Here is a 24,929-nt window from a genome sequence, read left to right as displayed (position 1 = left end):
AAGCCACTGTTGAAAGTTACGCTGGGGACTTGTTTTCATGTTTTGTATTGACTGACCTGAGTAACTCTGTCGTTTGATGATCTGAAGGCAATACACGATTAACCACTTACGTAATATACTGCCCTCGACCACAGTATCAACGGATGGAGCTTTTCCATGCGATGCGATGCGGAGGAGACAAGCTTGTAGTATATCCCGGATCCCACAGCGATCTTCTTGTTTGCGTGAGGCCAAGAAGTTAAACCTTGGGAGGCGAAAGGGATTTGCGATGGATCGGAGCGCACATACCGGAGGTTAGAGAGGGAGGGCCAGGTAACGACGAGAGAGGCCAGCTGCTGCTGATGACCATATATGAGTAGCAGTAGCTCGCTAGCTCCAACGCCGCGCAAACACCCCATGTGGTCTCCGCCCCTCGGCGACCCCCGCCCCCATAACCTAATCGGCTAACCGGCCTCGTCGTCGATCCTATTCCTATCCCGGCCCGGCCCCAACCTGCTAGCTAGAAGCCTGCTGCTAGAAGTTAACCCGGCCAGCTCCGCATCACTCTTCTCTGCTGCTGCTGCTGCTGCTATAGCTAGGCTTTTGGTGCTCGGTCAGAAGCTTCAGTACCCAACCGCAAGGACAGCAAGAGCAGGAGTGCACAAATTAAAGGTTGTACTACTGTCACTCTTAATTTCCTTATCAAGCGACCATTTAGATTCTTGATTTGCACCAGTGCATGTGCATGCTCATGTGCCAATCATGTTTTTTTTTCCCTGAAGATCATATCATCACAGTGCTGGAGAGCTGCAAGAGCTCCGACGTTCAATCAAGGAGAGTAAGAAGCGATGTGGGAGTCGGAGAGCGAGAGCCACGCCGGCGAGCGGGGGCTCGTCCCCGTCGGCGGCACGTCGGGCCGGCACGAGGCGCTCAAGAACGACGGCTTCGTTCGCAAAGACCAGTCCTGGTAATTAAGTATCTAGCCGGCAGTTGCTTCTCGGTCATCTAGTGGTTGATTCAAGTTAAGAAAGTGATCGATTTTCAGTTTTTCACCATCTTAACGATTTGAGCAGGTATGTCAACAGTGATATTCCCAGCGATTTGCTTGTCAAAGTGGGAGATGTCAGCTTCCATCTTCACAAGGTAGAGCACTAGAGACAGTCTCTTGATTCTCTCTTGCGTGCTTCATGGTTGAGAGAGTCTCTCGTGTCTCTCAGAGAGAACTCGAACATGTGTCATTCCACTTACAGAATGCTACAATAAAAACCTTTGTTAGTTTCCTATTCTGTTCTTCTGCTGCAATAACACATCGATTATGACTCGTGGTATCCCCCACTAAATATAGTACTAGTACCACTCGTACTAGGCTACTAGAAATGGATCATGGGCGAAGCTGCTTGCAACCAGCAACTCCATCACACGCTTGCTGAATGTGTACACCTGCAGTACCCGATGATCTCCCGGAGCGGCCGGATGAGCCGCATCATCTACGAGACGGCGTCCGCGGACCCGGACACGGCGGCCGTGGACCTCGACGACCTCCCCGGCGGCGCGGGCTCTTTCGAGCTGGCGGCGCGGTTCTGCTACGGGATGGCGGTGGACCTGACGGCGGCCAACATCTCGGGCCTCCGCTGCGCCGCCGAGTACCTGGAGATGACGGAGGACCTGGAGGAAGGCAACCTCATCTTCAAGACGGAGGCGTTCCTCAGCTACGTGGTGCTGTCGTCGTGGCGGGACTCCATCGTGGTGCTCAAGAGCTGCGAGGGACTCTCGCCGTGGGCCGAGAACCTCCAGATCGTGCGCCGCTGCAGCGAGTCCATCGCATGGAAGGCCTGCGCCAACCCCAGGGGCGTGCGGTGGGCCTACACCGGCAGCGGCGGCGGTGGCAGGACGCCCAGGACTGCCGGCGGCACGGCGAGCCCGCGGTGGAACCTCGGCGGCGGCGGCAGCGGCGGCGGGGAATCGAAGGAGTCCAGCCCCAGCAGGCAGCAGGCCGTGCCGCCGGCGGACTGGTGGTTCGAGGACGTGTCCGTGCTACGGATCGACCACTTCGTGCGCGTCGTCACCGCCATCAAGGTCAAAGGTACCCAGCCTCTTAATCACATTGTTATGTTATCTCATCTTGTCTCATCAGCCAGATGATCTCTGATTAGTAGCAGCTATAGCTATCATCCTATCTCATCAGCCACAGTTGATCTCTGATTAGCAGCATGTTTGGGTTTCAATCACACGTCCTGATGCTGCTACATGAGTGCAGCTCGGATTGTTAGCACGGTTCAGTGTTCCTCCTGTTGGAAAAAAAATCGCATTTTTATCAGTATGTGATAAAAACAAAAATCTTCATGATGAAGTGTCATGAACAGTGTAGCACAGTAGGAGTTGTTCAAGTAATGCCAAGACACTGCCGCAATCATATTAGTTGCCGACAGTGAAACCGGGCCTAGTAGGGGGAGTAGCAGGGGCTCGCTCCATCACACCCTTCTTCCCAGGATTAAGCTATATTTTCCCCTTTATCCAAATCACTAATCATATATTTTATACTCCCTCCCTCCCAAATTATAGGTCATTTTAACTTTCTCTAGATGCATACATATTATTATGCATCTAGACATAGGGGATATCTAGGTGCATAACAAAGTTTATGAATCTAATAAAATAAAAAAGACCTATAATTTAGGACGGAGGGAGTACATTCTAAAATCGCACGGTAGTATCCTACTAGATTTGAGGTGATAGATCCCTTTTTCAGTCTCATCAACTATTTACTACGGTCCTTTATTTCGAAACGAGGCGGGTCCGATTAGACGATCATCCTCATCCGAATTATCCCTACTCGAATTTGATCCTCCTCCAAAACAACACAAGACTGGTCCTCTTTCTTAATACTGGAAGTTACGGCAAATGTTGTTTTCTAGGTTATTTTAAATTGAGTGATGTTGCAGGCTTGCAGCCACATCACTCATTTTGAGTGACATAGCAGTCACATCCGTCCTCTCCATGCTCTAGGAGATGCCGGCGAGATCATCAGGAGATGTGGGAAAGGGACGCATCGAGATCCTCTCTCACTCAGCATGATTGCAGAGATTATGTGGTAAAAACATAGTGATGTTGATGCCACTTACTCAGAACCACCAAAACCAAATCTTGGACATAATTTGCATCGTTTGGGAGTTGGGAGAATTTTTTAGATTAAAGAATAAAAATATCCCAGTCGCTGCATCAATCAAGGATGCACATAGCCTTTTGTTTGGGAGTTGGGAGATGGCCGGGTTGTATCTGAAAGTGAACCTTTTTTTTCCAATTTTTGTTGCAAGTGATAGGTGTTGGAAGGTAGGACAAGTCCATTTAACATTGGGTCACTGACATGTTGAATGTAGGTTAATGATCGTTGGATCCTAGATCATGAAAAACTCGCAAGGCAAAAGGTGCAAATTTAACTTGCCAGTTAGCATCACAAAATGGATGAGCAGGAAGAACTAGGGTGTCAGGACATGCCTGAAACTTGACACCATTTCTCGTTGCATTATTGTCGCTAGGCATGCGGTTCGATCTGATCGGCGCGGCGATAACGCACTACGCGTCCAAATGGCTCCCGGGCCTCACCAAGGACGGCCCGCACGGCGGCGCCGTGGACGAGCCCTGGGCGCAGGCGTCCCCGGGTGGCGGTCTCCACATGATCATCGCCGGCGGCGGCGGCAAGGACGACATCGCGGCGAGCGCGCCGGCGCGGGAGCAACGCATGGTGGTGGAGAGCCTGATCAGCATCACCCCGCCGCAGCGCGACAGCGTGTCGTGCGGCTTCCTCCTCCGCCTGCTCCGCCTGGCCATCATGCTCAAGGCGGCGCCGGCGCTGGTGACGGAGCTGGAGAAGCGCGTGGGCATGCAGCTGGAGCAGGCGGCGCTGGCCGACCTCCTCATCCCGTCCTATGGCCGCGCCGACACGGCCTACGACGTCGACCTCGTGCAGCGGCTCGTGGAGCACTTCCTGGTGCAGGAGCAGACGGCGGAGCTGGCATCCTCCAGCCCCGAGCGCGGGGAGCCTTCGCCGCCGCTGCCGCCCGAGTACTACGGCGCGAGGGCAGCCGCCGCCGCGGCGCCGTCGGCGGCGGCGGCGGGGCTGAACGCCAAGGCCCGCGTCGCCCGGCTGCTGGACAGCTACCTCTCCGAGGTCTCCCGCGACCGCAACCTGTCGCTGACCAAGTTCCAGGTGCTCGCCGAGTCGCTCCCGGAGTCGGCGCGCACCTGCGACGACGGCCTCTACCGCGCCGTCGACTCCTACCTCAAGGTATGCAATTGCCTTGGTTGCTTTTGTTGATTGCTTCTTCATTCTTCTTGGCATGGAGCCATGGAGGTGATGGCCGGCCAACGTTGATGGATCAGGCGCACCCGACGCTGACGGAGCACGAGCGGAAGCGGCTGTGCCGGGTGATGGACTGCCAGAAGCTGTCGATGGACGCGTGCATGCACGCGGCGCAGAACGAGCGGCTGCCGCTGCGGGTGGTGGTGCAGGTGCTCTTCTCGGAGCAGGTGAAGATCAGCAACGCGCTGGCGAGCTCACCCGGCGCCGCGGCGCTGCTGGGAAAGGCGGCGCCGGACGCCGCGCCGTTGGTGGCGGCGCCGCCGCCGACGCGGCGGCAGCTGCTGGACGGGACGCCGCAGTCGTTCCAGGACGGGTGGGCGGCGGCGAAGAAGGACATCAACACGCTCAAGTTCGAGCTGGAGAGCATGAAGGCCAAGTACCTGGAGCTGCAGCACGAGATGGACGCGCTCCAGAAGCAGGTGGACCGCGGCGCGCCGTCGCCCGCGGCGGGGCCAAAGGCCGGCGGAAAGCACCAGACGGGGCCCTCGGCGTGGAGCAGCGGGTGGAGGAAGCTGGGCAGGCTGGCCAAGATGACCGGCGCCGATGCCGCGGGGACCGACGGGCACGTGCCGGGGGCGCCTGGCGAGGCGCCGAGGAAGCCACGGAGGTGGAGGAACTCCATCTCGTGAGCAGAGCAGAGCACAGCGGCTTAGCAGAGTAGACGGCGACCTAGTAACTTGTAGCGGCACCGACTCCATGCATGTAATAATAAGCTACTAAATCAGGTAGAGTAGAGCAGATTTGCAACCAAACCGGAGTGGTTTTCATTGGACTTTCGAGACGATCAATCATCTGTTCCCGATGTGCTGCATTTGGCATGGTAAAAGTTCCGGCGATCGAAACAGGGCCACAACCCTGCAACTGCAAACCCCCGCAAGTTGTTGGAGGCTTGGAGCTGCAGAACGGTCGCAGGTTTGTTCGCATGCGTTGCGTTCTGAGATTCCGATTTCGTTCTCTTTCAGAGGAGGGGCCCTCTCGTGATGCACGACAGTACTGGGTGTTCACATGGTATGCGCGTATGATGAAACGCGATGCGTCCATCCAAGAAGGAAGGTATGGAAGGCTGCTGGCGGCCAGTGCGGCGTCCCTGTCCGCGTCCGGCCGGCCGCCACCGGCACGCCGGAGGATCCGTCGGCTCCTGGTCCCGGGCTCGCTCGCGCTCATCTATGGTCCCGGACAGTGAGTTTGGCCACGCACAGGGCAAGCGCGAGGGGCGCGCGGCGGTTGCTTTCTTCGAATTCGCCATCGATCCCTGGTGATGCTCGCACGGCCACGGCCCACGGGCGCAAGCGAACAGAGTTGATGTGATGAGGCGTTCGTGCATTTTTGCAGGCAGATGGAGACAAGCCGCCGGTGTCTTTGTTTGCATCGACCCCTGCTCCTGGCACTGCTGGAAGAAGTGACCAGCTGGAAGAGCCGCGGCTAGGTGAAGAAGAAGATGAAGAACCCAGCCAGACGGCAGCTTTCAACATCGTGGCCCAAACAGCTGTGCTTGACATGGATGGCCCCAGGGGCGGATCCAGAACGGGGCTGCGCCCCGGGCTGAGCTGTTAAATCACACCTAAAACAGTCTAATCTTGTCTCCTAAATCTCATTTTATTAGGCTAAATAGCACATATGTTAAAGGGACTCCATGGTCTCGCCCCGGGCTGCAGCCCGGGCCCTAGATCCGCCCTGGATGGCCCATGGCTGGGTGTGCTTCTCTTCATAGTTTAAGAGAGGAAGAAATTTATTTTTTGACCATCCAGCTACTATCTTAATTTGGTTTTAACTATCGAACTGCAGAATCAGGAATCTTTCACCACCCAACTATTAAAACCGTTCATGTTTGACCATCGGGCGATTTTGGTGGATAGTTTTGCTGACATGAACGCCACGTGACGACGGAGCCCACTTGTCAGCCCTTCTCTCTCTTTCTTCTCTCCTCTCCCTCTCTCTCTCTCCTACGCCGGCCATCCCCCGCGCCTCCCCTGTGCCACTGTGGCGGAACCACCTCGGATTAGCTTGATTAATCAGAGTTTAGCCGCCTAACATGCGACACTCCTGATTAACTTGAGCTAACACGAAGCGCCGTCGGACTTCATCCGATTTAACCACTTAAACAGGATCGAGTTCAGCAAACCCACACGAAGGTGAGCGGTTACAGAGAATACAACGAGTCCACGGATTTTAAACAAGTTTTACTCATTTTGGTTTCACCACAAAATCCAACATTAGGGTTTACAAACAAAGATCAACAGAGAAAGCTAGCGGAAGACTTCGTCGGGGTCGGACGTCCGGGCGAGGCCAGCCTGAACATCACTGAGTCCTCTCCTCGCCGTCCGAGGAGGGGTCCCACTCAACCGTCCAGCCTGGCGGAAGCTGGGGCGGCCAAGCGCCAACAAGGGAGGGGTCGGAAGCAGCAACTTCACCTGAAAAACAGGAGCCACAACAAGGCTGAGCTACTAAGCTCAACAAGACTTAACCGGGGAGGAGTCAGCTACTCTTCCAACTAGACATGCAAGGCTTCTTGGCTGAGGGGTTTGTTTTGCCAAAAGCACTAGGTAACCTATTTTCAAGTTTTAGCTCCGGTTCTATATTTACTTACAGTCTAGGTTGTGCAACCTATTCTACGCAAACATCGAGCCAAACAAGTGTGTAGATAAAAACAACAACATTGCCATCATCAGATTCCTTATTTACTCAGGGTGACATAGCGATCAAGTAATCTCAAACTGTGAGAGGCAGACGAATCGATTCAAGTTCTTTAACCATGCATGGTGAACCTAGCCCCACGACATCCGCGCACCCGGAGGTCGCTTCCTGTGTCGGCCTTCCCCATCGATCCCCTAACCCGTGTCGGGCCCATTTCCTTTGGTGCAAGGTTCCACAGACCCGGTCTCTGCCGTTCTGTGACCACGCTTTGCCACCACGTGCGACAACCAGCAGGGGAAACTCCGTTCCAAGAACAATGGGGCGACCGCTCACGTCTAGGTTCAATCAGGTACTAGGCTTCCTCATCCCATACTAAGTATGAGGCTAGTACTTTCAAACACTTGATCACGAACACCACCACTGTCGGGCCTTAGCAAGTTTTCATAGACAGACGGGGCGACCATCCGACCACCAAAGTGTTACCAACCCTGCCCCGTCCATCGTCCTTATAGTTGTAACAGGAGAGTAAACATGCAACTCCTACAACTCGCGAGTGACAGGAGATCACTCGGCTTTTACCGTTTCCTATTTAAGCAATGCAGCTACTCGGTCCAACAGCTAGTGCTCATATCAAGGGTTACTAAGTCATGTATCTAGGGTTTCACACAACTCCTAACGTAAATGCACAAACATGCTATTCGGAAGGCATGTGCAAGTTTGGCAAAAACACGTAGGATTTTCATGCATCCGGGGCTTGCCTGCAAACAAAGAGGGCGGAAACTGCTCGACTTCGGGGGCGGCTTCGACTTCAGCGGGCAGGAACTCGGCTACAGCTTCTTCTTCGGGCGTCGGGTGCAGCTCGTAGAAGCCGTCAGCGAGATGCAACTCTACACGAATGCAATGCAGGGGTTAGCTTAAACGTTTAAGTCGACAGCAACACTGGCTCTCCTAAGCCCAGAAACTCGCGACAAGGAGCAGGAGGTTAAGGTTGTTTGAGAGAGCTGATGATGATCATGAGGTAAGGGCAGGAAGAAGCTAGTGGTCTGATCCTTGAACTAGAGGATGTGATAACTGGGATCCTCAGACGAAAGCGCTGAAGGGTTCCCACGTTTTACACTTACACCCTCAAGTCGAAGAAAAGATCACAGCCAGACCCTCGGGCGAGGCGGACAAGGGTCGGCGAACAGACAGGGTCGGACGAGACGGAACTGGGGTCGGGCGGATAGGAGGGGTCGGTCGAGGTGGACTTAGGGTCGGCACTCACCTTCTTCCTGAAAGGAAAGCTTGGGGTCGGGGAGAGGCAGACTTGGGCGCGGAACTAAAGCTTCGATCAGGGACTAAGATTGGCGGTACTCCGGCGGCGGCGCTGCTTCTTGCGGATCACAAGAGAGCTCTACGCAGCACAAGGAGCACGCTGCTGGTGACTGGGTTGAACTGAGAAGGAACTGGGAGAAGAACTTTTCAAGAACTGGGTGGGTGGCGTTAGAAGCTTGAGCAGGGAGCTAGAGGAAACTAAGGGCAACAAAGGCGGAGGGAACTCCGGCGACAGGGCATTCCTTTTATAGCTGCTGGAGCAGAGGAACGGAAACGTCGCGGAGAGAGAGAAGGGGAGCGGCGCGAAGGCTGGGGAAAAGCAATGGAGTGCTCTGCCATGGCGGCGATTGAGCAAACCGGGCGGTGCTGCAGAACTCCGGGGGTGATGCCAGCGATCATTGCGCTACTCCGTCAGGGCGGCGTAGGCGCGGGTAGACCGGTGGTTGGGATTTGGCGGAGAGCGGGCGTCGCCGTGCGGAAGAAGTGATAGAAGTGACCGGTTAAACGGCGCTAGAATCAAGGGCGCACAGGTGGGAGAACAAGCGGATGCGGCACGGGGGAGAGCGCGGAACAACAGATTGTCGGGCGGCTTCTGACAGAGCGGGGAAAGGGACTGTCGCGGCCGCGGTCGGGGTTGGCGGTTGGGGAATCGTCGTGTAGCGACGACCGGGCGGCGCAACTGTTGCTGGAAAGGACGGAAAAGACGGGCGACATCGGTCTCCGGGGCCGGGATCTGGTATCGCGATGATGGGCGCGGGAGACGAGGGTCTGCAGAAAGGGGTGCAGAGGGCTTCCGCTGCCATTGGGGAAAAGGGCGCGGGACCCAACTCTGTTCCTCGCCAGAGACAAAACTGGGCGATGGCGTCGGAGAAGACGAGCCACGTGGCAGGAAAACTCTGAGGCGGCCATGCAACTCGAGTGCGGCTGGTGCGGGGGATCTGGAAAGATCTCACGGGTCCACCTGGGAAAAAAGATCGGACGGGTGAGAAAGATCAGCAGGATCCGGCGAAGGGCTGAACTCGCCAGGGTCGGGAAAAAGGAACGAACGGTAGGGGTCGGATCTCAGGGGTCGGAACTGGCGGAAGACTGAGCACTTAGGTGCGGTCAACAGAGCAACTGACTGAGGTTAAGGGCTGAGATCAACTTAACTGGGAAAGATTAGGGGTCGGTCATTACAGCCAGCCGCCGCCATCCCCCGTGTCTCCACTGTCCTAGCCCCACGCTAGCGCTTGCAGGCATGGCCCCACCCCTGACGCGGCAAGGGGCGCCTAGGGGATTCCAAATCCCCGACGCGGTGGTGGCTGGCGCACAGCGAGGAGATGATGTGGAGGTCGAGCAGGAGGTGGATGAGCTTCTGGTTGATGCAATTTGGTTTTCTTGGAGCATTGGCGACAAATTTGGCTGGTGGCCAGAGCTCTGTTCGGTGGAGAAAATGGAGGAAGAGAGGAAGAAGAAGGGGGCGCCGTGGTTTTGAAGGCAGGAGCGTGTGAATGTGGACGGGGAGATGGTCGGAAAGGTGCTGACACTGGCCGGCGCAGTGGAGGCTAGCGCAGGAGCGGCCGGCGCAGGGCTGTCGGCAGAGGGGAGAGGAGAGAAGAGAAAAGAAAGAGAGAGAGGAGGGCTGACAAGTGGGCCTCACTGTCATGTGGCGTCCATGTAAGCAAAATCACCTATCAAAACTGACCGATGGCCAAATATGAACGGTTTTTAGAGTTGGTGGTGAAACATTCCTGGTTTTGCGGTTCGATGGTCAAAATCGAGTTCGATGGTCAAAATCGATACAGTTCGAGAATTGTTTAACATCGTAGAAACGCAAATTAATGTCGGTAAGAGGCAGCGAGCTGAACCACTGTTAGCACATTCAACAGAACATGTAGCCAGCATGCTGCAAGATCTCCATAAGTCCATAGTCCATACACAAATAAGCTAGCAGTGTTTGACGTCTGTAAAGTAAGCCCGCAGCTAACAAATTTAAGAGGACAACCAGCAGCCTCATCCTGTCCGAGCAACAGTGAAGACGTCATTTAGAAATAAACAGCAACAACATTAACTTAGGGTAGCAAACATTCATCTCAACCAAATCCTGGAGTCCCTACGAAAGTTTCACTGAGAAAGTAGAAACTATAAAAGCTTGAGGAGCCTAGCTTAGGACATGTTACTCCCACTCATAGAAATTAAACGGCCATTCAGTCATCCAAGGGCTACTTTCTATCAGAGGAATTGGGCACATTTCTATGTCTGCCCCCAACATTAAATTATCGGACAGGTATGCCATCCCAAAGCCAGTGTCTGGGGTTGGGGTTGGGGTTGGGGTTGGGGACACTTCTCCGGGACACGCCTGGGGCTTCTTGTTCAAGAAACGAAGAGTGGTGACCACAGTCACGATTTTCGCCCAACGTTGACGAGGGCGGGGGCTCTCCTGTGCTGGAGCGCTCTCCGAAACCTCGCCATGTGGAGAAATGCCATCTGAAAGCACAGCACTCATCAGGTAATTACACTACCAAGTTTTAACTAGAGACCTAGCAACGAAGTAGGAGAACAGTTGTCCCCGGCCTAGCCGCCATTGAATAGAACTGGATACAGCACCATTATCATTCTGAGAGCATCCCACAAGAAGACTACACTAGAAATTGATTTCCAGGTTGCTGACATGAACTGCAGAGATTGCTTACAGTAACATTTTTTATCCCCAAAAAGCAATGAATTATCAATTTGTTGCTTTAGCTCTACCAACCTGAAGAATCCAACTTATTATATAGTTGTTTCTTTGACCCAGTTTTTACCATTTAAATGAAATGACATATCATTCTATATGCTATGGGTTATTAATGTATTTGCACTTCATTCTTTAGCATCAGGGATATACTGAAAATTAAATAACAATATTGGTGGGTCGGCTTCCTGGTTCGGATGATTGCTTTTGTAGAACTAAAACTGAATCGATTCAAGGCCTGTATGGAAGAGGGGGGTTGCTCTAGGAAATTTAAGGATTTAGTTCAAGTTCGTACTAAATCCTACGGATTGGCATCTGAACACATCTCGCAGGAAGATCCAGGTTGCTGATTTGCTTTCATCTACTAAAGTTATCCATACATTAAGGTTATTTTTTCCCCAAGAACCAATTAATTAGAAATGTTTATTTGTTTTATCTGGAATAGGAAATCGGCCTGAAAAACCCAACATTCTTATCTAGGTTTTTCTTCATTAGGTTGGCTTTATTCTTTGGATATTTCCTTTAGTACAACGAGATAACTGAATCCATTTCTTTTTTTCACAAACATGCCTGGCACGTGTTTCATTAAGAGGGTAATAAATGAATCTATTTCAAAGGTCGGTAGCTAAAACTAGTTACAGTTAAATATAAGAACAAAGTTATATGTACTTTCAATTATCAGTCTTCGTCATTAATAATTTGAATGGTTCACTATAAAATAACTCATTCATATGCTATATGGGTTCAAAAGCTTGGATTTCAGAGAACAAGTTTATGATTTCCAAAAGATATTTTGAACTTTGAAACTCAAAAGAACAAAACATTATTTCTTGTCTGAACTCCAAATGCGCATGTTTGGATTTATTTGTTCTGAAAAATCTTGATATAATTTTCATGAAAACGGAACAATAAAAGCAGAAAAGCAAAACATATTCCCGCATGACAGCTTGTTAGGACATAAGGACTTTCTCATTGGCAACATAAATTATTTTAAGGAGAAATGGAAATAAACCAAGGTGATTAGAAAGAACCAGATGCTGACCATGAAACCTTGTCAGTGGTGAAGGAGATTGTGGCATTGAACTTAATCCCGGCAGGTAATTGTTTCCCTTATCTCCAAATATCACCTGATGTTCATGAACTGAATTTTTTCCTTCATACTGAACAAGTTTCAAATTGTCATATGCTTTCTTCTTGGACACTTCCACTAAACCCTGATATGTACAGAAAAAAAATTAATCTCTCAAAATATTCAAAAGATTATATACTTTCATGTTTGTTTGGGTATATATTAAAATTTATATATCTACTCATCTTAATCCTAATTAGTAACACAAGACATGATACAGATAAGTTCCTAGAATTCACAATATCCTCCCCGCATGCTTTGAATACAGTGGATAAATTCATATGCCGATCTGATTGCATAGATTGGCGCATATATCCTACAACTTAATGCATTGGTATGAGTTTGAGTTTAAATTTACAGAAGAAAGTTCCCCTAGTTGTTGTAATGCTTATGTGGAAGGACTGCAAATTTGCAGGTGCATAGTTCGATATAGCTAGTTTAGAGAATTAGCAAGGAAGATTTGCAAGAGACTTCATAGCTATTGTAGACCAAACAAAAGAATGAAGAGAAGACATCAAAGTATCAAACCATCATCATGATCAAAGCCTTGTGAGTATATAGCTAATTAAATATTTCTTTAGGTGCATTTAGCCATTCATAAACATATGAGCACATAGATAGGAGAATTTCACAAAACTGCAGTTCCATTTAATGCACAATATATCCATAATATTTTACATTTTGACTCATCTCAAGAAAGAACAAAAATCAAAATGAGAATCCATTTAAGGAGATTTAAATTTTAGAGGAAAACACGTACATGTTAAGTAGAAAAATCAGAATAGAAATTACCTTCTGAGTATCATTAAGTTCCTCATAATAAGTGTATTTACCATTGAATTCTGCACCAACAATTTTATAAAGAGAATTGAAGAACATTGTAGCATCCTTCGCAGGAATGTGATATGAATAATGTCTATGTCCTGGTTTGCAACTCAGAGCATGATTAACAATGGTGTTCCAATCATGGTCTGAGATATTTTTACAAGCCTATATATGGTGATAAGAAACAAGTTGTGTCAGAGAAATATTAATGTTGTAAAACGTAATGGGAGAACATATGCAAATGAGCTGATAATGGAACTTTTGTTCTCTTACTGCACGCAGACTGTTTGCATCCTTATTGTAGAACCGCAAAAAATCGTGCACCTGATTTATATGCATCTTCTCTAGTAGCCTGTGCCTGTCGCCATTTTCCTGAATTTTGTGCAGCTTATATATTGGGTCACTTAGAGACGGATGAGGATCCTTCCTATATGCTGTAAAAAGCAGGGCATCAATTATCGTGAAAAGAACAATAGTAGTATAAAAGAGACAGAAGCCTGATAGTTTTAGAGTGTTAAGTCTAAGAACTATAATAACAAATGGTGCCGTGAATTCCTCTTTGAGTAACTAGATTTATTTACCATCCTTTTTGAAAGCACAGGTGCTGTGTAGAATAATCACATCAAAAAGAAAAATAAAATAAAAGTAATAGTGGAGGATGATAATAAGATAGTCTTTGCATTCAATTCTTCATTTTTAATTATTTGCTAGACTCATCTGTCTGTTTAAGAGAATACATACAGGATGAGAAATGTTTACATGAAGAGAAACATGCATGAGCATCTAAATTTTAGTATTAGGATGGAATTGCGTAAACTTACAGAAACCGCGACCTGACTTTATGGTAAAAGGTTCAGATATTCCTTCCAGTATTGTTTCTGATATCCTTTCATCAGCTTCCATGACTCCCAACCTGAACTTCCTGCTTGGAACATTGTCTTGGAATTTTATACCACAGAGGTTAGCCACACCATTTTCAAGCCTTACATACAGTTCACTAGCAAGCAAAGGTGGTTTCCCAGTCCGGCCATATACTCTGATGTTATTAAGGAAGGACTCTCTACTCCATTGCTCTTTATTTTCCTTGTTAAACTCACCGTCCAAGACAACAATCTTAACTTGAAGTGAGGATAAGGGTCCATTTCTGATGATCTTATTGTCATGATCGTATATAGCTACTGTAATAGGGTTACCATCATCTGCAGTTATGACATGTCCCGAGTACTTGTCCTCGCAGCACTTGCTCTCAAATTTCAACCGACATGTTCTAACTTTCCTTTGATGAGGCAAGGTCCTAAAAATTATGTTAACCAATCAAGTCAAGCACTTCTAAACTTTCACCCAATCAGAATTACATATGTAATGTATGCAAAACTTTAGTCCAATGAGATAAAGTAGCTGTACTTTCTAAAATAACAATTTCCTACCTAAGATTACTGTTTTCTGGAACATGGTCTCCAGGTGTACGTATATCCTGTCACAGAAACAAACTTACAATCATTATTCGGAAAGAACTAAAAACAAATTCAGCTTGGAGATGAGGCTTACACTCATTGAGAAATCTGTTTTTTTTTCTTTTACTTAGTCTGACCAGGATTCCAGTATATGAATTGTAACAAGTTAAACAGATGATTCAATCCGTCAGTATTTCCTATTGTAATCGCAACATCTTTCTATAGAGTAAATTGCATTTATGATGACCAAAGATCCAAATTTCCAATATAAATGTAGAAAAAAGAATACAATGCAGGTTTGGAAGATTATTTATACAATAGTTGGTCTTACAATGGGTTTTCCTTTGTTCATAGCATTAGTCCTGAAAAGTTTAAATAGTTTACGTCTTCAGTGTTTAGTTCATTGTCTGACTGCCTTAGCTAGCTTGTAGCCATCAGTTAGTAACTTAGCATCCATCGCACGTGCGTTGACTTAGAAAACCAAGAACAGAAAGGGCCACCTAGACGATTTCAGACAATAGGAATCAAAATTGGATGAAACTTAAAGACCGCTTATCCAATCGCATCCTATCTACACATGAGCCTCCAAGCATAAAGGCTGCAACATGAAAGTAAATGGTTACCGAAATCAAGGTGTTGAGCTGTTCCCGGATCAGTTCCATACTCCTATTTTGCTCACTGATCTGTTCCTGGAGCTGCAGTTGGGAATTCTGGTAAAATTCTTGCATCTCCCTCTGGAAGACTTTGCGCTCCTCGATAAAGCCCTTTGACATACATTGCATTTCCTTCTTGAGGATGTCAATCTGGCCCTCGTAGAAATCTTTTGAACACCTGCGATCCACAAGGGACATGAATCGTGTCAAGAAATTTGTTGCTCATGGATCTTTTTGTAAACCAAGAAAATCTGCCAGGAAGAAGAGAATGCCCGTACAAAACCTCAAGAGAATGCCCGAGGGACGTGAATCCTAGCCGGGCAACCGAAAAACAATTGTTTTCGTGGGGTTCTGCTTCTACCTCTATGCAGTGCTGATCTTACTCAAACATTCACGGAAGCATATAAATCGAAGCAAATCACGCGAGCTGGCTAGTGGCTGCTTATGCTTAGAACAGGGGACGCATGAAGGGAACAGCTGGGCAACTCACTGGTGGCGGAAGCAGCAGGGGCAGGAGCACCGTCGTCGCTTCGCCGGCGTTGACCCCTCACCACCAGCAGGGCCACCGCCCTGCTCCTCCTCCACCTCCTCCTCCTCCTCCCTGCCCCGACGAGGCCGAGAGAGCGACATTGCCGGAGCTCGAGAAGCAGAGATCGGGGGAAACGCGGCCGGAGGGGGAGCAGAGGAGGAAGAGACGATGACGCGTCCTGCTGCAAGTGGGACACTTTGAAATGCGCTTACGGCTAAGCTCGCTGTGGGTTTATTTATACACGGGGCAGCGTTGGCCGGGGAGGAATACTCGCGCGTTTTTCCTCTGCGGTCGTGAGGGCCAAAAGGAAAAGGGGAAAATGACTTCCGGACACCTGTTGGATGTTGTATGGGCCTCTCGAGTCGTCCCCCAAGTCCGGAGTCCACTCGTGACTCGTCTGTCCTGTTCGTTGCCGCTCCGTGCGCGTGATCCGGTGAGGGCGAGTGTGCGCGTGTGGCGCCCATCGTGCTTCTGTTTAGTACCGTGCCGATGCAATCAGCCAACCGGAATGCCGGTAGCGTCAGATGACCACCAGGCTTAACGTCTGGTCCATCTCAATCTCACTGATGTGGCTATTTGCTACAGACAACAATGAAAGTACATGTGGTAACTTTGTTAATCCCAGTGCCTAATGGTCCAAACTTTCGTGCACTGTGTTTCAGAAAACAATGTTGATAGCAAGAAGATGGAAGACCTATGTACTTCAACCAAAATAGATACTCTGTACTTCTTTGTCGCCATTTCCTCCTCGTTGGACAGGGCAGTGGATAGGAGCAGCAGATGGGGCGAGTCCATGCCTCCGCTCCAACAACCCCCACGGATCATCGAAGAAGTTTCCCCGAACACTCCACGGCGTCCAACGTTGCCGTGCAGGGCAAGTGGAAAGCAAACGACGGGTCTCCTGGCCGGCTGGCCTGCGCCTGGCGGGATGATGGCGATGACAGCAGCTTGAGAACCTCAAGGGTAGGGGATGGGTCACCCGTGCAGTGCAGGTGCAGCCCTGAAACTGAAACCACGGTTCAACAGGGCAACGGCAGAGTGGCATCAATGGAACATACAAGTCGAAAAAACAGCAGGCCAAACAACAACAGCAGCACATGACCTCCAAAGTCCAAGAATCTAAGTAACTGGATAGACAAATCAGCAGCAGAATAACAACGAGGATGTTTATAGCAAAATCCATGCAACAAATACTGACAGATACCATATCGCCCAAGCTAGCAACTGATGCAAAATCACAGCAATCAACGAACCGAGCATGCAACAAAGTGAACTACAGCAAAAACTCTGACTGCCCAATACAAAGCGCACAACAAACAAACGGACAGTCACGACAACTGATAGCTTTAGTTTTATTAGCAAGTCAAAATTTCTCAGGAAAAGAATAGGTCTTATTGTCTACAAGCTTCTTTAGGTTCTACTAGCAGCGCAGATCTGCAGGTACCATTATCATCATATACCTGTCTTGTCTCTCACGCCCACTTTTATGGCCACCTATAATAATCTCTCATCGTACGCTACTATGCTTACTGGACCAAAACCTTGTTCCCTCTGATGGAGGAAACGGAGCGGATCGGAGAAGCTCTCCACATCAGCTCACTAGCTGCTGGTTGCCGTAGTATGGGTAGGCTCCATAGGCCGCCGCATACATGTTCGGGTGAGGAACCGGTGAGGCGTAGCCATATCCACCATAGAATGGTGTCCCATAGTACATGCCGTTGCCGTTGCGCCGGTGGCCAGAATCACCCCTAGACTGCAAGAAACAAATTTTTCCAAGTGAGCAAAATGAATAATATTAGTTGAGCCTAGCACACTTTAAAGCCATTAAAGCAAAGCTGACAAATGTGCAAGTGTAGAAACTAAAAGGAGCGCCAGGAAATGTAATTGAAGGCACAAATTCAAGGTGGGAATGCTACCTGGTGACAAAAAATAGTTATCATAAACATGTTATTACTGGTAAAAACAGAATACATTTTGATGATAAATGGGTAACCTAGATCTAGCTAAAACACCCGAGCTAAGTTTCTGTTAGCAACATAGGCTCTGTTTAGGTCAAGCTTCTTGGGACTTCAAAAGCAAACCTAAGATGGCTTCTAGTAAGATTGTTTCTGAAGATAAACTCTCCTCCAAAAGGGCTCGGGCTTATCTAAGCCCTGTTTTACAGGGAATCCAAATGCCCTTCCACTGGCTTAAGCTTATATACAACCTCTCGTATGTTTATAAGTTTAGGCTTACAGGAGAAGTCCAACTGCCCAAGAAGATCCAGCATGTTGGACAAGGTTAAGCTTCAAGCCCCTAGGCTAAAACTTAAGCATGGACAGTATCCTGAAAGAGTCGAGGATACATCTCCTTCTGTTCACGAATAATTGACAACGTTAATGTTGACTTCAAACTGCTCAAACTCTTACCAATAATAGTTTTCTGATTATTTATGTAAATAGTTACAAAATCATAACATCTTATTGCAGTATGCTTCACAAAAAATCTGGCCATTTTCATGTTACCAGATGAGACGTTCCCAATATTATTATTGATCAAAGTCAACAATGCAAATTATTTATGAACGAAGGGAGCGATCTATATGCTACTAGTCTATAAGCTATTGTTAAGTGAACTAGTCCAAATATGCAGCCTGACACTATCTAAAGGAATATCAGATCAAAGAGCCCTTCTACTAGAGTGCAACAATGAAACAGCCAAAGTAAGACTTGCAAATATGCTGTGAATATGCCAAGCGTAAGGCCATCTTCATTCGTTGAGACCGATTGACCAGTTTAAGCATTCAGATAGAGGCAAAATTGCTTAGTCTATGCTAGAAAAAAGCTTGAGCCTGCCACTAATATGGTCAACAAAAAAAATCAAGATTAAGTAAGGCCCAATGCGGAAAGTGACAATAGCAATTATCCCATAATGTACTTCACTACATACTTCCTCCGTTCCAAAATGTAGGTCGTTTTGGTTTTTTTAGGTTCATAGATTTAGCTACGTATCTAGACATAGTGTATATCTAGTGCATGGCAAAATCTATGAACCTATAAAAGTCAAAACGACCTACAATTTGGAACGGAAGGAGTACTAAGGAATAATATTCCGTGATTTAATTCAATGCAGAGAGGGATACAAGCAATAATGTACTTCAATGCAGACAGGACAGAGGGCTACAAGCAATGATGCAATTTAATGCGAATAGGGCTACATGAATTGAAAAATGAGTAGGAGCAAATAAAAAGCATTTAACTTTTGTTTTTTTCCAATCTGTGCAGTGTCATGCATAAAGGTACAACCATGGCTACATCTCAGACGCTAACTAGAATGCAAAAGGTATAGACAAAAAACACTGTTCTATGTCACCAATTCTTGGTTACGCTCTAAAGATTCAGGTCAAAAGCAACCTGAATGTAGGATACAAAATGTACCAACAATTCATGTTCTAGGGCACCCCCTTCTTATCACCTAGGCGCGTATGGCAAGGCAGTAAGGCAGGCAGGTTAATAACGCCATACACACACCAGGCAAGCAAAGGGAAAATGGAGCAAATATTAGCCAAATTGAATGAAGAGATCAGCCACTAGTGAATAAAGCTCATTCTAAAGCATAACATACTCAAACACCCCTTCCTCCCCTCACATGCCCCAGCCCTAATGCCCACCCATCACCGCCCCCAAGCCCCCATCGCCACGCACCACCCACAATAGTGCAGAGCATGAGGGATCATGACAAGCCCCACCTCAACAAGCGCTCCCCTGCCCCTGAAATCTGAATCTCCCCCTCCCCTATCCCAGTCCAGATCAAGCACCACAGCGGCTGCCGCCACCATCCAAATCAGCATCAAAAGGAGAGCTGTGCACTGTGCTTCCTGCAGTACCCCTTCTTTCTTTCCTTCTTTGATTCTCACTCCCTTCTCCCCTCTTTTGGCTAGGCGTTCGGGACACCTTGCCTCCCACAATCACACTTAGTTGGTGCCTTAGAAACCATGCCACTGATAAATGGTGTGCAGTAAATATGGAAGAACAGGTCCTTCCAGCTAGATACCATCAAGAATTCCTGAATGCATGGGAACAGATTCATATTAGAAGTATTTTCCTTTCCAATATGTTTCTACTGGAGATTCTCTCATTTCTTTTATTGAGCATAATGGTGTGAATTGGACATTAGAAAGTTATAAAATGCAGAACTAAGCAGTAGTTATGAACTTATGATGAATGTGAATCATAAGCTATTATAGTGAGAAATAAAGCAAAATTGAAACTAAATCAGCTCAACCTGTTTGCTGGCTGGGCTGCGGCCCCAGGAAAGTCTAACTGCCTGCTTCCCAATGGTTGATCCATTCAGTCCTTGTAGTGCTTCTTCAGCATCAGCTCTACAATTCAAAACAAGTACATTCACAAATCTAAAATCTTACAGCAAGTAGAAACCCAAATAAACAGGTAAGCATAGATCAATTCTTATATTACAGTATTATGTTGTAGAATATGAAGTATTCAGATAAAGTGTCCTAGATATACCTGTTTACAAACTGAACAAACCCACATTGCTTCCCAACAGGAATTTTGACAGAGGCAAGATCACCATATTTTGCAAATGCTTTCCTCAGTTCCTCTTCACTAACGTTGGGGTCAAGCCCACCAACATATACCTGCAGCATTAACAGATAGGAGATACCATCTTAGTGTTTCTTGTAATCCTAGAATGAATGCAGTAAATCTTACAGCATATGACAACAAATATGCATTTTTATTAGTATTTAGATCTGTTACAAGGAAATGATAGTAATCCGTGCGTCATCAAAAGCATTTCTCCTATCACTATATACTTTCTTTACACAAAGAATAATATTGAAAGGTGTGGAGAACATTCAAAATCCAAAACAGCTAGTAAAATAAGGCTGGTGTAATTCTAATCAATGTGCTTCAATTCAACATAAAACACTGGAAACCAAGTCAAGTCAACATAAAACATACCGTCCTGTTAGTTGAGTCAGCATCTGATTGCCTTGGTGGAGAAGAGCCTGAATCACCTGAAAATAAACAATTATAAAATCAAAAGGTACGTCAAATGGGAAAAAGTAATGATCAAACCTACAACCCTTTTGTGAAAGGAACTATCAATATTACTATATCCCACCCACCCGCAAAGCCCCAGGATGCTAGGAAAATAAGGTCCCAAATATTACTTATTTTTTAATATGTGTACATGATGCAGATAATTACATGTACCCAATATTGGAATATAATATAATAACCGTCTAAGAAAAACATAGAGTCAAGCGATAAGGGTAGCAGCAATATTAAAGTGTCTTGGAAGTTCATAACACATCTATTATGGAGCAAATTTCTAGAGTAGGAAAAAAGTCAACAGCAATTGGACGGCTATGATTAATATGAAGGCATGAGCATGGAATGTGGTAAAAAAAATGAAGTATGTCTAACTAGTAACTTCAGACACAGGCTAAATACAAAACAATCTCAAAATTCTAAAAATACCTTGAGATCTTCTAGGAGTAGCTGGTCCTACTCGAATTGGTCTTGTGGAACAGTATACACCATTCATTTCAGTCATTGCATGAGTTTTGTCATTATCATCTCCGAACCTAACAAAGCCGTAGCCTCTAGAACGGCCTGTGTTTGCATCAATAATAACTTTAGCTCCTTTCACTGATCGGTATTTGCTAGAAAATAGGTCCAGCAACATGTCATCAGTAACATCAACAGCCAAATCACCAACAAATATCGAGTGATCAGATGCAAGTTCAGAGCGTTTTTCTCCCATACTATATGATGCCCAATTTAACTTAAACGCCCGATCAGTATTAGGCATTACATGACCAGAGAAGTTCTGTAAGGCCTTCTCTGCTGATGCGTGAGAATAGAACTCTACAAAACCATAACCCTCAGAGACCCCAGAGTGTCTATTGCGAATAACTTTAATTGTCACCACCTACAAAAGCAGATGAGTAGCAAAACGGCAATTAGTAATGCATGGAATAAAATGAAATGCAATGATGGAGCCATCCTCTCAAAGAAAAACTGACAGAATCTTAGTTAAGGCAACGTGTACTACCAAATTACCAAGAAAAGGTTAATCCTTTAAATGCAAATATAGTAGAATTAACTGAAAATTTGACGACATTACTACCTTACCCGCACAATTTGATAGAATGTGACAAACTCAGTCCACATTTAAAGTTATGTAACAAGTTTGCAGGAACAAATATGACTGTCAGCTGTTACAGGATGGGGCAAATCAAGGTATGGTAGGGTGGTAAATTTACGTAACTACTTTGGGTCACCCAAACTGCAGGAAACAACCTAAAAAGTTGGCGCCTTTAGCAACAACCTAGACACAGACAGACTAAAAAGCACATAGCTTTATCGTCACCAAACCATAATTTGCCGCAAAATGACGACGCTACGCCTATCAGAGCACAGCACAAATGAATCAAGGCTCGGGAATGGGACAAACCTAACTGGATTCGAGAGATCCGGTACGGACAAGGCCGGATCGGATGAGCAGGCTCCGGGAGAGAGAAAGAACGAACCTCGCCGCTGGGGCCGAAGCAGCTGTGGAGGTAGTTCTCGTCCATCCAGTACTGGAGGTCGCCGACCCAGATCGTCCGGTTGTCCTCGCCGCCATTCCCGCCGGATCCAGCCGACGGCGGCGGTGGCGGGGTGACCGAGGCCGGCGGCGCGAAGTGCTTGACAAACTGCGGCGGCGGGGGCGGCGGCGCGGCCACCATAGGGTGGTGCGGCGGTGGGTACGGGATGACCACCCACCGCGGCTGCGGCATGTGGTGGTGCGGGTGCGGCGCGTGCGCGTGCGGGTGCGGCGGGGCCGCCGCGGCGTGCGCGTGGGGGTGGTGGTGCGGCGCAGCAGCCGCGGCCGCGGCCGGGGCGTCGGTGGGGGCCGCTGCCGCTGCCATCTGCATCGCCGCCGCCGCCGCCGGGGGTGTGAGGAGGAAGGAGGGAGGAAGCCGCCGCGTGTGGCGAGCTCGCGAGGGGTGGAGGCGGAAAGAGAGGGGGGAGCTCGTGGGTTGGGGCTGAGGCTGAGCATTTATAGGCCGTTGCTGGCGGATCTGGGCCGTCCGATCTAGGATTTCGCGGTGGCGCGGTCGTCCGATGGGCCGGGAGTGAGAGACTGACCTGTGGGCCCGGTGGGGCGCGTGGCCTAGGGGATTTTAGGGAAAGGGGTTGTGCGTGCTCTCTCTGCAGCTACTTTCATGGGGTTCTCTAGTTGGAAATGTGCGGCTGGTGTTTTGCTATTTCCGGGCAATTAGAAAGAGCCTATGGTTCCTAGCAATAAATGGCAGGATGGGCTGGTAAGCGTAAGGCCTGGTTTGGTTCCATTTGCTTATTTTTAAGCAAGTATCACATCAATGTTTAGATACTAATTAGGAGTATTAAACGTAGACTATTTACAAAATCCATTACATAAGTGGAGGCTAAATGGCGAGACGAATTTATTAAGCCTAATTAGTCCATGATTTGACAATGTGTTGCTACAGTAAACATTTGCTAATGATGGATTAATTAGGCTTAATAGGTTCGTCTCGCTGTTTAGCCTCCACTTATGTAATAGGTTTTGTAAATAGCCTACGTTTAATACTCCTAATTAGTATCTAAATATTGATGTGACACTTGCTTAAAAATAAGCAAAGGAACCAAACGCCCCCTAAGTACATTGCTACACGTTAGCGGTCTCATAGGTCGTCTCATGCAGTGCCACGTAGGATTTTTGATGATGTGGAGGAGAGAGAGCGAGGAGAGAGAAAGAGGTCGTTGATTCGCGAAACAACCACTTCATGAGCTAAATTGTAGGACTACGAGACAACTTAACAACCATTGTACTAGTTATTATTGCCATGCAACTCATAATATTTTATTTTTCTTATGCACAAATTAAGGAATTATATACCACTACCAGACAACTTATAGGATAACCTATTGTACTGGTTGCCTGTTAAATCGTCTCAAGATTACGTGTCAATGCATGAGACCGCCTATTAGACGACACCAATGTACTTGCCCTAAGGGCACCCGCAACGGGTGCCGATACACTCTCTGCAGCATGTCCAGGTCAGCCTTTTATCCTAGGTGGAGGAAAGAGAAGAAGCGGCTATCGCTGAACCTAGCGAGACCCGATAGCGTGCCTTTCCACGCCTGGCGGGCCTCACTCATGTGCACATCTCCATGTCTTCTCTCTCCCTCTCCCATCTCTACGTCTCTCCCTCCAGCTCGAGGCTCGAGTCTTCCATGGCTCCACCTTCAAGGCTCCGACGCGTTACCCAGGCTGCAGTGGGCCAGTCCGGCGTGCGAAGCTCGGCCTCGGCGCGACACCACCTCCACCTAGGCCGCCGTTATCCCCACCTCCGTACATCTCCATCATCCCCACCTTTGAATTAAAGCGTGTTCTACTTGAGGAGATTAGTGACCGCTAAGAGAAGAGATTTAAAATAAGTAGTCGGTATTGCGATAAAAAGACTGTGCGATTGCGTGTAAAGTAGTCATTGAGACTTTTCTACCTTTTTGACGAGTAGAGCACGTATTGCCGCGCATAGGATTTGTGCCTCCTTAGGGTGTAGCCGCTGCGAGCCTTCAGCACTCAATGCACCAAACCCATGGCCGTAGCCTCCAAAATTTGATGTAACAAGCCTGTTGGCGAAGCTTCCGGAACTCAGTGCACAAAATCCGTGCCAATAGCCTTCGTAATTTGGTGTACCAAGCCATGGCTGTCGGTCAACATGCCCCAAGAATAGTCGGCGAAGTGTAGCTCTGGAGAGTAATTACCGTCGAGAGGCGTACATAAATAAGTACTCAGCGCGTTGCCCATCATGTGGAAAACAAGTTGGAAAATTAAAATAATATAATAATTAAAAAAGTGACTTAGCTGGATTCGTGGACGATTGTCAACGAAGCCGTATTGATTGTTGATGAAGCTAACTAGTCGGAGTCGATTCCGACTAGTTATTGACGGTGAGAAGTCTGCCCTGACTAGTTTTCTAGTCGAGACGAGTAGTTGAAGTAGTCGTTAGCGAGCCGGCGTAGATGTCTTGCTCCTGCAGAAGTAGTCGATCGCATCGTCGGAGACTTGTTGGTGTTGCCACGCAAGCTGAAGTCCTTCTGGTAGCTTTTTTGGTGTGCGCATAGCTGAATACACTATTGATTTCCAGCGCCAGAGGAACAGTGGCAGTTGTTTCTTTAGTTTGATGCTTGGCGTGCTTTTCCGTCTCCGATCAACAAAGCTGGTCTCCGCTTCGGACTGGACTAAGGAAATCGATTCCCTGTAGGATTCTGTCTTGATGCCATCCAATTCTATTCCATTTTGATCTTGATGCTTGGAGAC

General features: G+C 47.9%; 3 protein-coding genes across 6 annotated transcripts; 1 reads left to right on the top strand and 2 right to left on the bottom strand.

Annotated features, from left to right (window-relative positions):
- The first annotated feature begins 259 nt into the window (after positions 1 to 259).
- LOC117858490 (coleoptile phototropism protein 1) lies at positions 260 to 5,150 on the top strand. The gene is made up of 6 exons (XM_034741566.2): positions 260 to 651; positions 762 to 946; positions 1,053 to 1,122; positions 1,426 to 2,062; positions 3,516 to 4,264; positions 4,360 to 5,150. The coding sequence occupies exons 2-6, from the start codon at positions 828 to 830 to the stop codon at positions 4,966 to 4,968; spliced, it is 2,184 nt and encodes a 727-aa protein (XP_034597457.1). The 5' UTR covers positions 260 to 651; positions 762 to 827; the 3' UTR covers positions 4,969 to 5,150.
- Positions 5,151 to 10,079: 4,929 nt separating this feature from the next.
- LOC117858419 (calmodulin-binding protein 60 A) lies at positions 10,080 to 16,137 on the bottom strand. Of its 3 annotated transcripts, none has more exons than XM_034741502.2 (8): positions 15,552 to 16,131; positions 15,032 to 15,239; positions 14,382 to 14,428; positions 13,776 to 14,248; positions 13,228 to 13,388; positions 12,922 to 13,119; positions 12,043 to 12,214; positions 10,080 to 10,284 (listed from the first exon to the last, which is right to left on the bottom strand). In XM_034741502.2, the coding sequence occupies exons 1-8, from the start codon at positions 16,052 to 16,054 to the stop codon at positions 10,280 to 10,282; spliced, it is 1,767 nt and encodes a 588-aa protein (XP_034597393.1). In that variant the 5' UTR covers positions 16,055 to 16,131; the 3' UTR covers positions 10,080 to 10,279. The 3 variants fall into 3 exon arrangements, with proteins under 3 accessions (XP_034597393.1, XP_034597385.1, XP_034597376.1); XM_034741494.2 differs by lacking the exon at positions 10,080 to 10,284 and adding an exon at positions 10,286 to 10,753 and having other exon boundaries at positions 13,279 to 13,388; positions 15,552 to 16,137; XM_034741485.2 differs by lacking the exon at positions 10,080 to 10,284 and adding an exon at positions 10,286 to 10,753 and having other exon boundaries at positions 15,552 to 16,132.
- Positions 16,138 to 16,917: 780 nt separating this feature from the next.
- On the bottom strand, positions 16,918 to 22,605 carry LOC117858456 (polyadenylate-binding protein RBP47). Of its 2 annotated transcripts, none has more exons than XM_034741530.2 (6): positions 22,129 to 22,601; positions 21,074 to 21,527; positions 20,552 to 20,607; positions 20,096 to 20,226; positions 19,854 to 19,950; positions 16,918 to 17,343 (listed from the first exon to the last, which is right to left on the bottom strand). In XM_034741530.2, exons 1-6 carry the CDS (start codon positions 22,513 to 22,515, stop codon positions 17,182 to 17,184), a joined length of 1,287 nt encoding a protein of 428 aa, XP_034597421.1. In that variant the 5' UTR covers positions 22,516 to 22,601; the 3' UTR covers positions 16,918 to 17,181. The 2 variants fall into 2 exon arrangements, with proteins under 2 accessions (XP_034597421.1, XP_034597428.1); XM_034741537.2 differs by lacking the exon at positions 16,918 to 17,343 and adding an exon at positions 18,816 to 19,634 and having other exon boundaries at positions 22,129 to 22,605.
- Positions 22,606 to 24,929: the final 2,324 nt, after the last annotated feature.

Source organism: Setaria viridis, chromosome 1, assembly GCF_005286985.2.
Source record: "Setaria viridis chromosome 1, Setaria_viridis_v4.0, whole genome shotgun sequence".
Classification (NCBI taxonomy): Eukaryota; Viridiplantae; Streptophyta; class Magnoliopsida; order Poales; family Poaceae; genus Setaria; species Setaria viridis.
Note: the sequence above shows the minus strand (reverse complement) of the source record. Positions and strands in the feature narration are given on the sequence as shown.